General features: G+C 48.4%; 1 protein-coding gene across 5 annotated transcripts in view; it reads left to right on the top strand.

Annotated features, from left to right (window-relative positions):
• Positions 1–15,325, top strand: part of mGluR (metabotropic Glutamate Receptor) — a 42,486-nt gene extending 27,161 nt beyond the window's left edge. For 4 of the 5 annotated variants that reach the window (XM_076366564.1, XM_076366563.1, XM_076366562.1 and 1 more), the window contains 5 exons: positions 182–294; positions 2,515–2,786; positions 3,772–4,156; positions 4,555–5,026; positions 12,151–15,325. In XM_076366564.1, coding sequence (XP_076222679.1) covers positions 182–294; positions 2,515–2,786; positions 3,772–4,156; positions 4,555–5,026; positions 12,151–12,296 — 1,388 coding nt within the window. In that variant the 3' untranslated portion in view covers positions 12,297–15,325. The remainder of the gene's footprint in view (positions 1–181; positions 295–2,514; positions 2,787–3,771; positions 4,157–4,554; positions 5,027–12,150) is intronic. The other variant, XR_012998350.1, reaches the window with a different exon arrangement.

Below are 15,325 nucleotides of genomic sequence, written 5' to 3'. Positions count from 1 at the left end.
GTGGTTTGTAGTTATTTGTTTGGTTTCGTAATTTTATAGGTAAGAGAAAAATTGAATTACACTCCATCGGGCGAGTGTTGTTCGGACACTGTTGGTTCCCGAAAATCTTCGGTGAACTGCGAGTCAACAGAGCCGTTGACATCGAGGCCGAGCAAATAAAAGGCAAACGTGATTTTTCCAGACGAAGCCGGCAGCGAGGTGAAGTTCGACGAGCACGGTGACGGGCTGGCGCGGTACGAGATCCTCAACTTCCGGAAATCGGACCACAACGGGACTAATGGATACCACTATCGGGCAAGTGAAAGTACTTTCGACTTTTTTTCCCCCGGCCGGTTAATTAGAAAGCCGCGCGACGCGGCCGTCCCGTTTCTCACACCGTCGGTCCGAAAACTTTGGCTGGCAGCGGACCGCTTTCAGCGTTTTTACGCCCACCCTGGCCAGGAATAATATCGGAACCGAAGTTTCCATTATTGGATCCGGCGAGTTTCAACGGGCCAGAGATAATTACCCACCGAGCGGAACCGTGCCGACGCGGAGCAGTGTTCGAGGCGCCGATCGTTCGTCCACTTCGAAAATACAAATTATTCTTCCACCCCTTTGGCGAATTTCAATGGCGCGCGCCGAACGAAATGCCGCCCCCGTTCCGACCGGCGTTCGAACATTATTTAAAATTTTCTTCATCGCTGCCCGTCGTTAAACATTCCGTTTCAGCCTCCATTCGATACCGGTCGGCGGATTTTTCCCTCGATTCGCGAAATGAAATTGCACGATTCCACCGAGCATACCTTTCACGGTCGCGTCGAATTTGTTTAACATTTCATTTGGAAACCGCCCGTATCGATCTATCGACCGTCGCCTCGAATTTCTCGGCTCGGCGCGGATCGTGCGGTTAATTTCCCGCGGCGGGGATCAACGGAAATCCCTTTCCTTTTGTTTCCAACGGTGATCGCGCGGATTCAAAGAAACGCTTAATGCTTTATTTCCTCTCGGCGCTCGAGCTCGAATCAATTTTCCCCGGTTCTCCGAATTCTTGCCGGTTTTTCGTCCCCGATCGCGAAACTTTCTGGGAAACTAAAAACGACGCGAAAACCGCGCGTGTATCGTCGGCGGGGCCGCTTAACGATTGTTTTTCGATAAAAATCGTAAATCAATGGGCGCGGCGGTCGCGCTGCCGAGCGATAAAGTAGCCCCGGCGCGGACATAAATTGCAACGTGACCTTCGCCGCGTCCGCACGCCCAACCCCCGCAAGTTGGACGCAACTTACCGGATGAAATACGACTTTTCACTTCCTGGTACAGGTAACTTTAAATCGTCAAAAAGCGCCGGGCTTTATTGCGCATCGGACCGTTCCCGGCGGGTCGACCATTAATAAAATAGAAAAAACACGGGGAACAAAATGGAAGGAGCGAGCAGCGCCGCACGTCTGCAGATAGCGGACAGAATGAAACTGTTTTTTTCTTCCCTTTCCGTTTAAAAAAAAAAAAAAAAGAAAGAACGCCGCTTCGCCCGTATTTCATTTTCTACGTGAAAAATACAGCGCCCGGCTCGCCGGCGCATCTGCGGCAGTTTCGTGCTTGTTTCTGTTAGTTTTTGTTATTAGGAATTGATGAAATAATGGCAAGGACGAGTCGCGGCGTCGGATTGTTACGGGAAACGCGACGCGAGACCGGAGTGCCGATTTTCGCGAGCGTCAACTGTTCGCTTCGAATGCGCTCGTTCGAGATTGTTCGACGCGTATATTCTCGCAGCGCGGAAAAACGGAAAAAGGAAATTGACAAATTCGAAGTGGCATCGAGATCAAGCAAACAATCCGATTTTCTCGCGCCCGGCGAGAGACGCTTGAAGTTTATAAGTGTTTCGCGTCGAAAAACAATTCTCGCGGGAGCGGACGTGTAGCTGACATCGAGTGCCACCTGAAGTTACAGTTTCGTAGCGTTTCGACGAGTACTCCCTCTCGATATCTAGCCAATGGGAATTGGACTAGAATTACCATCCCGATCGATACTCCCCTCAAAATTACAATCGGCCAGAAGGAACGTTGATTGATCGGGAAATTTTGAAACGCTGGTACTTTAACGTTGCAACACGCCGAATCACTTTTCGCTCCGGCGTCCGCTGGAAACGAAATGTCTCGTCAGCTCCGGGCGATATATTCGACCCCGAATGCACGGACTCAATATCGCGATCGTACTCTGATCATCCTGTTCCTTATCAACATCCCATTATATAATAATATAATTCCTTCACCTTTAACACACGCAGAGTCTACTTATCTTCTCGAAATACCTATGTTCGGATATCGAATCATCTATAAATTGATAACTTTATCAGAGTGACACAAGTGAAACCAAAGAGAATTTAGAACATAAGAACCTTGAAACTTCCTAATTGCCTACCGCAAAACTAAGTTGCTCGATACTTTCAATCAACATAGCAACGCACAAGCTCATCGAAGCAGAACGAATGAACGAGACACGAGGCAGTAAGGGGTGACTAACAACAAATTCCGCCAGGTGGTGGGCAAGTGGTTCAACTCCCTGGACATCAGCACGGAGGACCTGGTGTGGGCCAGGGGCACGAAGGACATACCGATCTCCGCGTGCTCGTTGCCCTGCGAGCCAGGTATGATAAAGAAGCAACAGGGTGACACTTGTTGCTGGGTGTGCGACCAGTGCGAGGAGTACGAGTACGTCTACGACGAGTACACCTGCGTGGAGTGCAAGGCGGGCTACTGGCCGCACGACGACAAGAGGGGCTGCTACCAGTTGCCGATCAACCACATCAGGTGTGTGGTATCGTAGTTTCAACCCTTTCGCGACGGGTGCCGTGGTGCATCGCAGCGGCTGACGCCGTGCATATACGGCAGCCACTTTTTGGTCCACAGAGGCTGACGCCGTCTAGATACGGCAGTCACTTATTGGTTTTTTTATATTATTATTTTATTTCAATGGCGAACTCAAAGTAAAGCTATAAATACATTGGTGGCGAAGTATGGTCAGTCGCACTGTTGCGGAAAGTAGCGAAGAATAATACAGGTGCGCCGTCGCGAAAGGGTTAACACTTTGCCGGCCGCTCATTTCTCGCGTCGCCATTACGCTGCCGCCGGCGAGATTCTCGCAGGTTCTACTACTCGGTGATATTTACGCAATTGTTCGCAACATGGTTGCAATGATATGTCTACCTACACAAACGTCGATATGACGCATCATCGTTGGCGAAAATAAGTCACGTGTACGTGACAGCGGTCGATAACGCTTGGCAAAGAGAAGTTGGCGGCTGGCAATGTGTTAAGACAGCGAGTGTTCCGAAAGACAGGAAGACGGCCGTAAAATAGAAAGGAGATGGAGACCAGGCACAAGGGTTGATGACGAGTGGTGGTGAGAGTAGGGTGCGATTGAGAATTTGTTGGAGTGTGAGTGAGAAGAATGCGTGGGAGTCGCGTTGGAAGAGAGTTTGTATTTGTATGTTATTCGATTAACTCTTTACTCGAAAGATTTCCACTGGAAATATTCAACATTTTCCGACGAGACACGGACGACATTGTTCAAAACTAATTTAACGGTGATTCACAGATAAATTAAGGAACGAAGCTATTTTATTTAAATATTTCACATAGCAACGCAAACTTTAATTCAAAATACTAAATATTCAAGTTCATAGTTTCGTTGTATTAAATCAAGCGGTGAGAGTCACCTCTCGAGTGGAAAGGGTTAACTATTCCTATGTTTTTTTTCCAAAGGAAACATAATTGTTTTCCATTAATACCACAGGTGGGACAGCGCGTTCGCGATCGTTCCGGCGGTGATATCGTGCCTTGGCATCGTGGCCACCCTGGCGGTCGCGTGTCTCCTGTTCCACCACCGGGACACGCCGCTCGTCAAGGCGTCCGGACGCGAGCTGACGACTATTCTGCTGGCCGGAGTGCTCGTCTGCTACCTGAACACGTTCCTCTTGTTGATGACTCCCACCACGGTCACCTGCATCCTGCAGAGGTTAGGGGTGGGCGTCAGCTTCAGCGCCGTTTACGGTGCCCTGCTCACCAAGACCAGTCGGATCGCGAGGATCTTCGACTCCGCCTCGAGATCGGCCGTCAGGCCTAGGTACATCAGTCCTACCTCCCAGATGTGCATCGCCGCTGCGCTGATCGCCTTCCAGGTACGCCGAGAATTCCCATAGTTCCTTGGTATATCCCTTTTCCACAAGTATCTAGCTCTGGCGATAGAATTGCCTTGTGCTTCTTAAACGCATCGAGGTCATCAGCCGAGCTAGAAACTCGTAGGCGGAGTTAAAGAGACGATGGGCGGGGCTTGAAGTGGTGGCAGTTAGGGATCAGTGGATTTAGATAATGGGAATTAATAGATTGGTAGAGTCGCGAACGGAGAATAAACACGGAGTTAAAGAAACTGTAGATGTTAAAGGAACTTAATGAAACGGACTAATCAGAACTGATGGGCGGGGTTAATAGGGATTAGTGGGAGGGGCTATAGGAAAGTAATCGCGAAAGTAACCGGAGGAACGGGTTATTCGAATCGGCCGGTCCGATCTTGTTGCAGATCGTGTTGACGTTGGTGTGGATGATCGTCGAGCCGCCGGGCACCAGGTTCTCCTACCCGGACCGCAAGCAGGTGATCCTCAAGTGCAACATACAGGACATGAGCTTCCTGTTCTCGCAGCTGTACAACGCGATACTGATCCTCGTCTCGACGATCTACGCGGTGAAGACGCGCAAGATACCGGAGAACTTCAACGAGAGCAAGTTCATCGGGTTCACCATGTACACCACGTGCATCATCTGGCTGGCGTTCGTGCCGATCTACTTCGGCACCGGGAACGCCCACGAGACCCAGATCACCACGCTATGCGTCGCGATCAGCCTGAGCGCCTCCGTGACGCTGGTCTGCCTCTACTCGCCGAAGGTGTACATCATCCTCTTCCAGCCGGACAAGAACATCCGGCGGAAGGTGACCATGGGGGACAAATTCAAGAAGCAGGGCAGTAGCGCGGGCACTTCGTCCATCACTAAGTGTGAGTACCTCCCAGTAACGTCTTCGACGGTTCTTCAGCGAAACGGTACCTCCACGTTTTAGCCGATGTAGCTTCATACCGTCCAGTGCTGGGAATCTGGCACTCGTGACGTCATAGGACATCATTCCGCACTCCTCGTTGTGCGATCTGATAAGCTTCTCAGTGAATACAACCGAATCTGACCAATCAGACGAGAGTGCCAGCTTCCCATGTTAGTCTAGCTGACCCTTGGTTCAAAGTGCAAAGTGCACGCTCGTGCGCCAATAATGATCATACGTCCGAAAGCCGAGCGTTGTGAGTGGAGGAGTCCCCTCGCCCCTCTTCACTTTTGAACCAAAGGTCGGTTTGACTGACACGGATTCTACAGTAGTCATTTTTATCCGTGCAGCTGGTCGTGGATGACATGGTTCCATTATAGCTTAATTTTGATAGATGAACTCCACTATATATAGCTCGAAAACGATTAATTCGAAGTCACTCGGAAATTAATCGACGTAGCCGCGAGCAGATAAGGAAGAATGAACGCGCAACAAGAATAGTAAATGGTAGAGACTACGTTATTCCGTGTTCCCTTTTTCCCCTTCGCGAACCCCGAGGATCCAGCGTTCGTGTCTTTCAGACAAATCGGGACAAGACAGCGGAGTCGAAGGGAATCCTCCCGGCCGACATTCTTTCGTCCGGGGCTCGATCGCTTTCGGGGAGAAATAATGAACAGGAGAATAAGAAATGAAGGCAATTAGTATCGAGAACCCGATCCTCCGGCTTTTGTCTACCGGGGGAACGGCGTATTTTAATGATATCGGGGAACGGGGGGGTAGAGGCGCGAGGGAGAAACAAATAACAGGCACGGAATATGGCACAAGAATTCGGGATTCCATCGCGGCTTTTGTCCCGCTGCCTCGAAATGGCTCCCAATTAATACCCCGGCGACGGGGCTGAGACCTATTTCGGTGTACATTTACGTCCGACGCTAATATCCCGCCGATACGCGCCGATTGAACGAATTCTAGTACCCGTTCGATCGAAATTCATAATTGAGTACGTTAATCGAGGAAGACTGGTTCGACTCTTCTTTCATCTAAATATTCAAAGGCCTCATTCAAATTCTGACATTCCACTCATGTCTACATTAATTCCGGAAATATTCATGTCAGATTTGATAACGAACGATGCACTTCGTTTAGTACGTTCAAGAACGTATCTAAAAATTGATGGACGTACCCATAATTACGAAAGTGATGATAAATACAGGGGAAACGAATTCATCGGTTTTTTCGCGTTACATTATTTTAAACTGAAACGAGAGCAAATACACTCGGGCCACTTTCGTAATTATGGGCGCAGATGAGGAACTGCCGTTCGTCTTCCGACGAATAAATTGTTTCGAAGGTCGGAAAACATACTAATTTTCTACGAGCAGATTTATCTGTTTATTCTGGCCGAGTCGAGCCCATTAATTCCCAGCTTCTTCGGTCAACTCGATCCGGGGGTGGTTCTGATTTATTACGTGACCGGGGTGTTGGATGGGCAGCTAAGTGGACTCGGCCGGCCTGACGGGTTCCCGTGATTCACCGGCCCCCGGGCCACCCGGAAAGTTTTGTTTTCCCGTTGTTCCCCGCTAATGACGTACAAATCGGTCGACCCGGTGGCCACAAAAGAAAGACCACGCCGGGGAAGGCGGCGGGGGCGCGCGGAAAGTGGGACCGCGAGATACAAGGCGTTGGCAGCGAGCCGAGTTCACCGGGCGTGTTTCGCAGCCTGGTAATTTGCGATCGAGTCAGCGTATTCTGGGCATTATTAGGCTCGATCGTGCCGAGCTGATTCGAACCGAGCATCGACGAGCTCTGCGAAGGAGTTCGACGAATAATCTACTTCAACGCTAGAAACTAGCTACTAAGTGACTCCGGGAAACAGTATTTTCCGATTCAATCCGCACCCCTCGGGGGATGAAACTTCTGACTCGCGGGAGTGAATACTCTTTTCTATCCATCTATTAACCCTTTGCACTCGGAAGTTCTTCGCTGGAAATATTGTAACATTTCCCGATGGAGACGATATTTTGTGAAACTAACTCGATGAGAAATCGTATATTGAGGAACAAAGCTATTTTATTTCAGTATTTCTCAGATTGACGCGTTGTACAAGGTATAATATTAAATATCAGATTTCATAGTTTTATGTCAAACCAAATGGTGACTGAGAGCACCTCCCGAGTGCAAAGGGTTAACTTAAGAGACAACGAAGTTTAGTCCAGCTTTATCCTTAACAATGCATCTTTTCAAAGATCCTCCCCGCATACTTGTAACACGCTGATTGTAATTAAACCAATTAGTACACCTTCGGAAACAATTCTGATTCGATGACACAGTTCGACACTCAAGAACACAACCACCATTTCGAATATTCCACCGTCAGTTCCACTGATTTTATCCGTAACAATGTATCTTTTCAAAGATCCTCCTCTTGTACTCGCAACAGACACGCTAATTGTAATTAAACCAATTAGTACACCTTCGGAAACAACTCTCGTTCCATTCACGCAACACGATCACGACGCTCAAGAACTATTTCGAATATTCCGTAAACCAAAGAACTCCGAGACACTCGAGATTTTCCACCCATCTTCTAAACCGTTTCCTCCCATTTCCAACAGACGCAAAAACGAACGCGCGTTTTCAATTTTTCACATTTCTTCGATTTCCCACTGCGCCGAGAGACTCGGACCTCGTGAAAGAGGTTTACTCGCACCCCGCTCGTTCGTTGTGTGCGAGGGTTAGATCGTATGCAGCTCGACTTTCGAAATTTCACGGGCGATTGAACGAGGGAGGCGAGGTTCGCCGGAGTTCGACGCGGGACCACGCTCGAACGGTCTAAATATTTCCCTGCGATAATACTTAATGCGGATCCGATTGTTGGCAGACGCATCGGCTCCCTCCGATTTCCGTATGGAAATCGACCGTCCGTCCGCCCGCGTCATCCCCACCCCGTTACCACTGTCTATTGTAATTACGGGACTAGTTACACAGCCGGGCGGCCGGCGCGCAATCACCGGGGATTACGGCCGGAACGATAACGCTCCGGGATTGTTCTTCCTCGCGCGCTGAATTATTAAGTTAATTCTTGGAGTGCCTCCACCGCCCGTCCCGCATATTTCTAACCGGAACCCGAATCGGATCCGCGGACGAAACCGGCGAACGATGCGGGCGCCGGTGACAGATACGAAAGTTTCCGTCTGAATGTCCGCAGAGCCGCGCGCCGCGAAAGTTAAATTGAAGTCCCGCTTAATCCCGCCGCCTCCGGTTACGGATCTCCCCGAGCCTTTCCTCCTCCAGAGGCGCGGACCTGGTAAATCGATGGTGTCCCTCGAGAATATCAGAATCAGGAGCTTGGATTGTAACGAACGCGGTTTTCGTTGTAACGCACGATGTTTTTAGATAATCGGACGCGAGGCAACGTAAGCTATCGGACCGAAAAGAATGCGATCGGTAATTGACCGAACAACGGGGCGCCGCGAAACGTTCGTCGGTCCCGAAAGTTTGAGCGTCGGAATTGTTCGCGTCGAATCGGATTCCGTGGTGCGATTGATCGGCGAACGGGCGCGGAAGTGTGCGAAGAATGGGGCCGGCGAACGATTGGTTTCGCGGTATTTTCACGAGAACGCGGACGATTATCGGGGCATTCCGCGGAATTGGCGGGACGTCCCGCAATTAGCCGTACCCCGGGGAAACGATTATTCCGCGATAGGCGCGCGACGGAACTGGAACAGCTGGTTTCGGGAAGGCGGTTTAAAGTTTCCGCGTGCTCGCGGAAATGAAAATTTCCACTGTTAGTTCGGAACTTGACTCGAAGTTCGGAAGAGCAAACACGGTTGCCGAGCATTGCGCGGAAAAGTGTACAACTTCTACGGCGATCGTTGGAAAGTTTAAACCGTTTTAATTGTAACCGATACTCTGGCTCTCCGCGGTATCCTCGAGAAGGAAGGGAAACGTAAAGGAAGAAGAAGAAGAAGAAGAAGGATCGTAGAATCGTCCGGCGGAAGCAGGGAAAAATTGTTTCCCGATCGAAGTTCGGCTGGCGTTATTAATTCGGGATTCGATTCGAGAGTCTCCCGGAGCACGTTCCTGAAAACAAACCGAGAGAATTGATATTCCGGGAGAGTACAGAGCTACTTTCTTCCGTGATACGTTCCCCTGCATTTCACCGTTCGCCGAAACGAAGTTGACGATGATTAAAATTTCAAATCGCACGGGGTGAAGGAAAACAAATAGCACAAGGGGGAACGGGTTAAGGAGAAGCGGAGAATTAATAAAAGAAAAATTGTTATTCCGTCGGCTGACGATAGCCGACGGCGCGGACAAGGACGAGCCCAACCCCCGCGGGACGGGGGTTGAAAAGTGTCGATTGTAATTAGCGTTAAGAGCTCTGTTCGATCGCGCCGCTACCGTGTCTACTTTCTCCCTTTCTCTCTCTCTCTCTCTCTCTCCCTCTCTCGCGTCTGCATATTAACCGTGCGTTTCGGCTAGCTCGATAACGAACGGATAATTAGCGTGCAGTTAATAATACAGTAGGACCTCGATCGATCGCTGTGCTATTTTTCACTGTTTCCCGATCCTTCGACGTCTTACAATGTTCTTCTACTTTGCATTTTCGAAGTATGTACTGTCGAATTTCACCAACTTGCTTCAGAAAGCTTCTTGGATTTTCGATTGTATGAATCCTGTCGATTGCTCAGGTAACGAACTATTGTACTTTTATACTATAACTGACCACTGACGCAACTGTTTCTCTTGACAATAGGGGCGGAACCAACTGAAATTGTTACGAAATAATTTTAAAAATTTCAATAGCCGACTAATTGATGGCTTCTGTAAATCTAGTATTAATACTTCTCGCGTTACGTTTTGTAATCACAGAGTGACCAGCTTGAGCTTCAGTTTAGTCAGTGGCTGTTCGACAGCGACAGTAAAGTCATCAGAATATTATACTACATAAAACATTTTATATGCTAGAAAAATAGACAGCTCGAACTTATGGGACAACTAATAAATTAATAAATATTGCGTCGTAACCCTTTGCGAACGAATGACATTTCGATGAGATAAAATGTTCGTATTTGGAAGAGAAAATCGCGGACAAATGATTTAACTACTCAAACAGCAAGAGATCAACATGTAGTTTCCTTTTTCTATATTAACCCCTGTTAATTACAATTTATTTCAATGACAAGTTAAACCCGCGATGAAGATTTCTAGACTAATTTAACAACAATCGATGTTATTCATTACTCACGTATCAAAGCAAACAACTATTTTACAATTATCACTGTATTATCTTCAAATAAAATTTCCGCTTGAAGTAGAATGGACAATTTTCTTGCATTTCTTCCAAATCGTCGATAATAAAATGATACATGAGCTTAGTAACGAAACTAAATAGTACGCCAAGGAGTTAATTAACCAATCGATATAGAACTCAGCTGTATCTGTCGAAGGTTCTCTATATTTCAAATCTTCGTCGGCAAAGGGTTAAATCGGCTGATCGAGGCTCCGCTGTTGGAACGTAAACGACCGATAGTCCAGTCACAGGATTTGTTGTGTTCACCGAGTCCCTGGGGGATGGGTCTCTTATCCTTGGAGCGTCCGGATCGCGATCCTGAAATTGCGAGCCCGACTGGCGAGACACACTGTCGCGGTCGGATCGATCCGCTCGGGCATTTTTAACCAGGCCACTTAAGTCCTCGGAAAATTTCATATCCACGTAATATCTGGCATCCGGATATTGAAACCCACCCCGTGAACTTATCCGCGTCGCACATTCCCCCGCGAGTTCGGCGCGGAGTGGGCGGCGAACGTACGATAACCGGGCGAGCGTTATCGGCGAGGCTTCGACGCGCGAGGAAACGACCTTGGACCGCCGCGTCGCGCGAAATTCGAGGGAACCGTCGGCCAGCCGGATTATTCATGTTCGACGTACTCGAATCCGTGTGTTTACACGGTCGTTTCGAATGTTCCGGCGCGGATTTCGCGAGTTTTTGCCGCGCGATATTAGAGCCACGCGTGTCTACGGTCGCTTTGTTACACCGTGTTCAGCCGGCGGAAAAAAAGAGTTCAGCGTAACTTCAACCTAGTTGCGAGCAATTTCCCGCGCATTGTATCCGCGACGTTCAACAGCAATTTCGGGAATACCTATTGATTTTTTTGCGAAAATCCCACCCCTTTGTTCCGGCGCTCGAATATTTACCGCGCGGCGTTAGCGGCAATACAAACTCGAGCGATTTTAATTCCCCCCACTGTTCCGCCGCTCGCGCGATTCTTTCGTTAATGGTAATTGATATTTCGAACGCGGAACTTTATTTTCGGTGGAGTGAATTAATACGTTAACTACCGGTCTGTCGGTGCAACGAAGCTTTCGAACGAAATATAGAGGAAATTAAACTACCAGTCGTCAACGTTGATTTCATTCTCTCTGTGTCGAGTATGTGATTCTGGTCGGTACGAATGTCCAACTAAATTGTGTGGGATAAAAATATAACTACTTACAGAACAGCAAATAAAAACAGTATGTATATTTAGAAGGAAAATTAGTGCAAGTCGGCGTGTCGCTCTTAGCTGCGACGCGGTCGGCTGTGCCCGACGCCACACCTGTTAATTCATTCTTGATGTCTTCCTTTTGCAATTCTTAAAAAACTAACAAATTCCCTGAGAAATCAAAGAAATGAATTTAGCAATGCGAAAACTGTGAATCAATAAGAATCTCCACAAATGTACTCTAGTTTCTACAGAACTTCAGAAAGTCTAACACTAGAACTACCGTACCAGTCAAAATGACTGGTTCCGATTTTTTTGTTTAGCAATTACACGTACACGCTTTTCTCACGGTCCAGTCGCTCAGTTCCAGACACTCTTCCTCGCATTCTTTCAGCCACTCGAGATTCTCCAAACGCAGTCACACTATTCTCCAAACATCCCGGCGCCGGTCCGTCGCAATACGACTCGGTCGCCTTTACGCACGCACAAACCATTCATCCCACAATACTTTAATCTACGCTAAATATTCTAGATACTGCACTACGATACTACAATAGTTTATCGAATGACCGAGAAGAGCAAACCCTTTGGTTCCAGACACCGGCTGCGAGCTGACCAGCGAGAGCATGCCGCTGCAGAGCGCGCTGACCGCCGCCGTGCAGACGTCCGTGGGCGTGACGGAGATCGCCCTGACGTCGAACACGTCGGGCAAAACTACTAACGAGCAAGTGGCGGAGCTGTAGATGGGAGCCGAGCCGTAATTCAGATTTTCAGACCGTTCCGGACACCCCTGGCACCCGGCCAGCCGATAAGACCGGCCCGGAAGGGTCGCGGTTGTGAATAGTGCGAATGTGTGCTAATAAAACGGGGGCGGGGGAGGATCTCCCAGGGGTTCCGCGCTCGTCAAGGGGGACGTGGCGCGCGCGCGAGAATCGGGAGCATCGCGGCGGCAACGAGGAGAATGGACGGGACACGATAAGGGAGCGGTTCACAAAGAATCGTCGTCGTCGTCGCCGACAAAGCTCCTCGCGCGATGTCCGACGGCCCCGTGAATCCTCGATGGATCTGGGTAAGCTTAAGTTATTTACAGTCGGTGGACAACGCGCAGCGAGCCGGTAACACACTTTTCCTCCCTTTTTTCCCGCGCCGCGATCGCGTGTAACGCGCCGCCAACCCCTTTCCCCGCGACTTTAAAACGGGATCATCCGGGAACTCGCGGCGCTCTAACTCGGACTTCGCGTTCCTCTCGCTCGGACGTCGATGGAATATCTTTGGAAGTTTGTGAATTGACACTAGAACTACCTGATTTCGTTTCGATCAACAAATTCGTCGTTTGGATGCTAAACTACTTTTGTGGATATTTACCGAAAATGAAGTGATTGGGTGTGTATGCAAAAAAATTAATAAGAGACAATAGATTACTTCCGGTTTCTGCGGACACTCGTTACAGTGCTCGCGTGAAACTGTTTATTTTCAGAATCATTTCGAATGTTCAGTGCTTTAAAATATTAACAACTGCGAAACAAACGGATCGAAACCATTTTGAGTGGTACGGTGGTTCTAGTGTTAATATTGAATAACATTCGAGTGTTTGTTTAAACGCAATTAATAGGTCGGCCGAATTTATTTACGAAATTTACTGATGCTACTTCTGGCTTGTTCGGCAGGGAATGTTGATAGGTCGTTTACATTCAAGTTTCTGGTTATTTCTATATATTTTGACATTGTTTCTTTATGTTTTCACTGCTTTGTAACGTACACCGCCGACCGTGATCCATTAAAAATATTTTCTTATACCTTTGGAATACCAACTTCAGCGAGCGCGCCGCGCTTTGTCCGCCGATTGTGCGTAGTGCGAGGAAATAATTGAGGAACGACAGAGAGAAATGACGTGACGGACTATCGGCCGGGACGCGGGGCAGGGCCGAGGATGACAGATGCGCTTAGAACGTCGTGTCACGATTGTCAAGCGTCTACAGGGTGTGCGCAACCGTTAGCGAACTTTGTAATTGTCGCGCGCCGAGAAGAATGGAGGCATGCGCTGCCCGTCGTCCGGACGACGACACCGATCGCGCATCGTCGCTGGCGTTTTCGTTCGCTCATTACTACTACCGGTATGTCGAGATCACTTGTATCGCGATCACTGTTGTCGTTATTGTTACTGTTAACGGTTACTTTGTGAATTATATATGAACGATACAAACACACGCGACACGCGTACACGGATGTACACGGTGTACGAGAATACTTGTAACAATGTGATGGCACGAGTCCGTTGCGTCTCGGGGAGATCGAGCTCGGGACTACAGTCGAGTTAGTGTAATAAATACCGGAGGAAAATTGATTAACTTATGGAATTCGCGTGTAATTCATTATCTACCGCGAGAACGGTTTCGACGTATGATTCTCCTGAAAATGCGAGTTTTCCTAAGAATTATTCATTCCTTTCCTGAGAGAGGTATTCAAAGTGATTTTTGCAACTATTCTTTTGTTTAGTACAATTCGCCTCTAAGGGAAAGGTTCTCGAACTTATTCTTCGAGCTACCGAGTCTTCTGTTAATTACGATTCTTCTCCGGGAAAAATGCTTTGAAAGTTCAAATTTCTTTCTCTTTCAAATTTCCTTAATTACTAACACTTCTTTGCTTGTTATTACTTAGTTTTCTTACAGCCGAGCTTCCCGTGAGTTAGCCTCTTCCACGAACTATCGATTCGGATCCCAATACGAAGAAAACAGCCGGCTATCTTCCGGCGGCCGTTGAAAGGTCGAGGCGAGAGACCGGCGCGGACGAACGTTAAAATGTTTGTACCGTTCATTAACCGAGCGTGTCGGCTAATTGGCGCGATTAAAGTCGCGTGTCGGCCGCGTGTATCGGGGAGTTCGATTCGATTACGGCTAATAACGGCGAGAACGGCGCTCGAAGGTTCTCGGCGACCCCGAGACGCACCCCCGCCGCTCGGATCGCGCGGCTCGTGCCAAAAATTGAACGAGCGTCTGGGAAGAGTGCGTACGCTGCAAACTTTACGAAAGACGCTCTCCGACAGATTGAAGAATCACCGTTAACGATCGTTTTTGTATCGCATTTCACGCTCGCAACGAATAAATGATTTTCTCTCTATCAACCCTTAACGGACCGGGAGTACCTCAAGTTCACCCACCGCCGGAAAATACGTGGCACAATACTCGACGCGTGAATTGTAAATATTGCAACAACAACAGAGATGAAAATAATAAAAATGTCATGCCGCTTGTACGACGTTGCTCCGTTAAGGGTTACACCATTATCTACCTAATTTCTCCAATCTCTACAATCAATTATTTCCACGTTTCCCTACTTTTCTAAACTGCAACGTACGCTCTTCCGAGAATTGGGCAAAGTATAATCCGACTGCGCGCAATTAACGACGATTCAAATGTAACATTCGATAACACGTCTTTGTAATAACGACCTTCGATTAATCCGCGACCGAAACTGAGCCGACGAAGGTCCTAATTAATGATCACCGTTAGTAAGTTGCAGTCGAACGAAAAGTTGCGGTTCGATCATTAGTCCCGCCATGTGATCAGATTAAATTTTGCCCGATTCTACTAGCAGACGTCCATTCGATTATTCCGTTGGAAAGAGGACGAAGGAGGATGAAAGAGGAAACTGGGAACGGTTCGCTCGTGCAAATGTAATTAGCTCGTTCGAGTGATCGGCGTTCATTGTCCATTCTTCCCGCGTAGGCTGCCCTGGCCAACGAGCCGACCGCGGGACGAAAATTGACTGGGAA

The sequence above is a fragment of the Nomia melanderi genome, chromosome 4, assembly GCF_051020985.1.
Source record: "Nomia melanderi isolate GNS246 chromosome 4, iyNomMela1, whole genome shotgun sequence".
Taxonomy (NCBI): domain Eukaryota; kingdom Metazoa; phylum Arthropoda; class Insecta; order Hymenoptera; family Halictidae; genus Nomia; species Nomia melanderi.
This window is presented reverse-complemented; position numbering and strand designations above follow the sequence as displayed.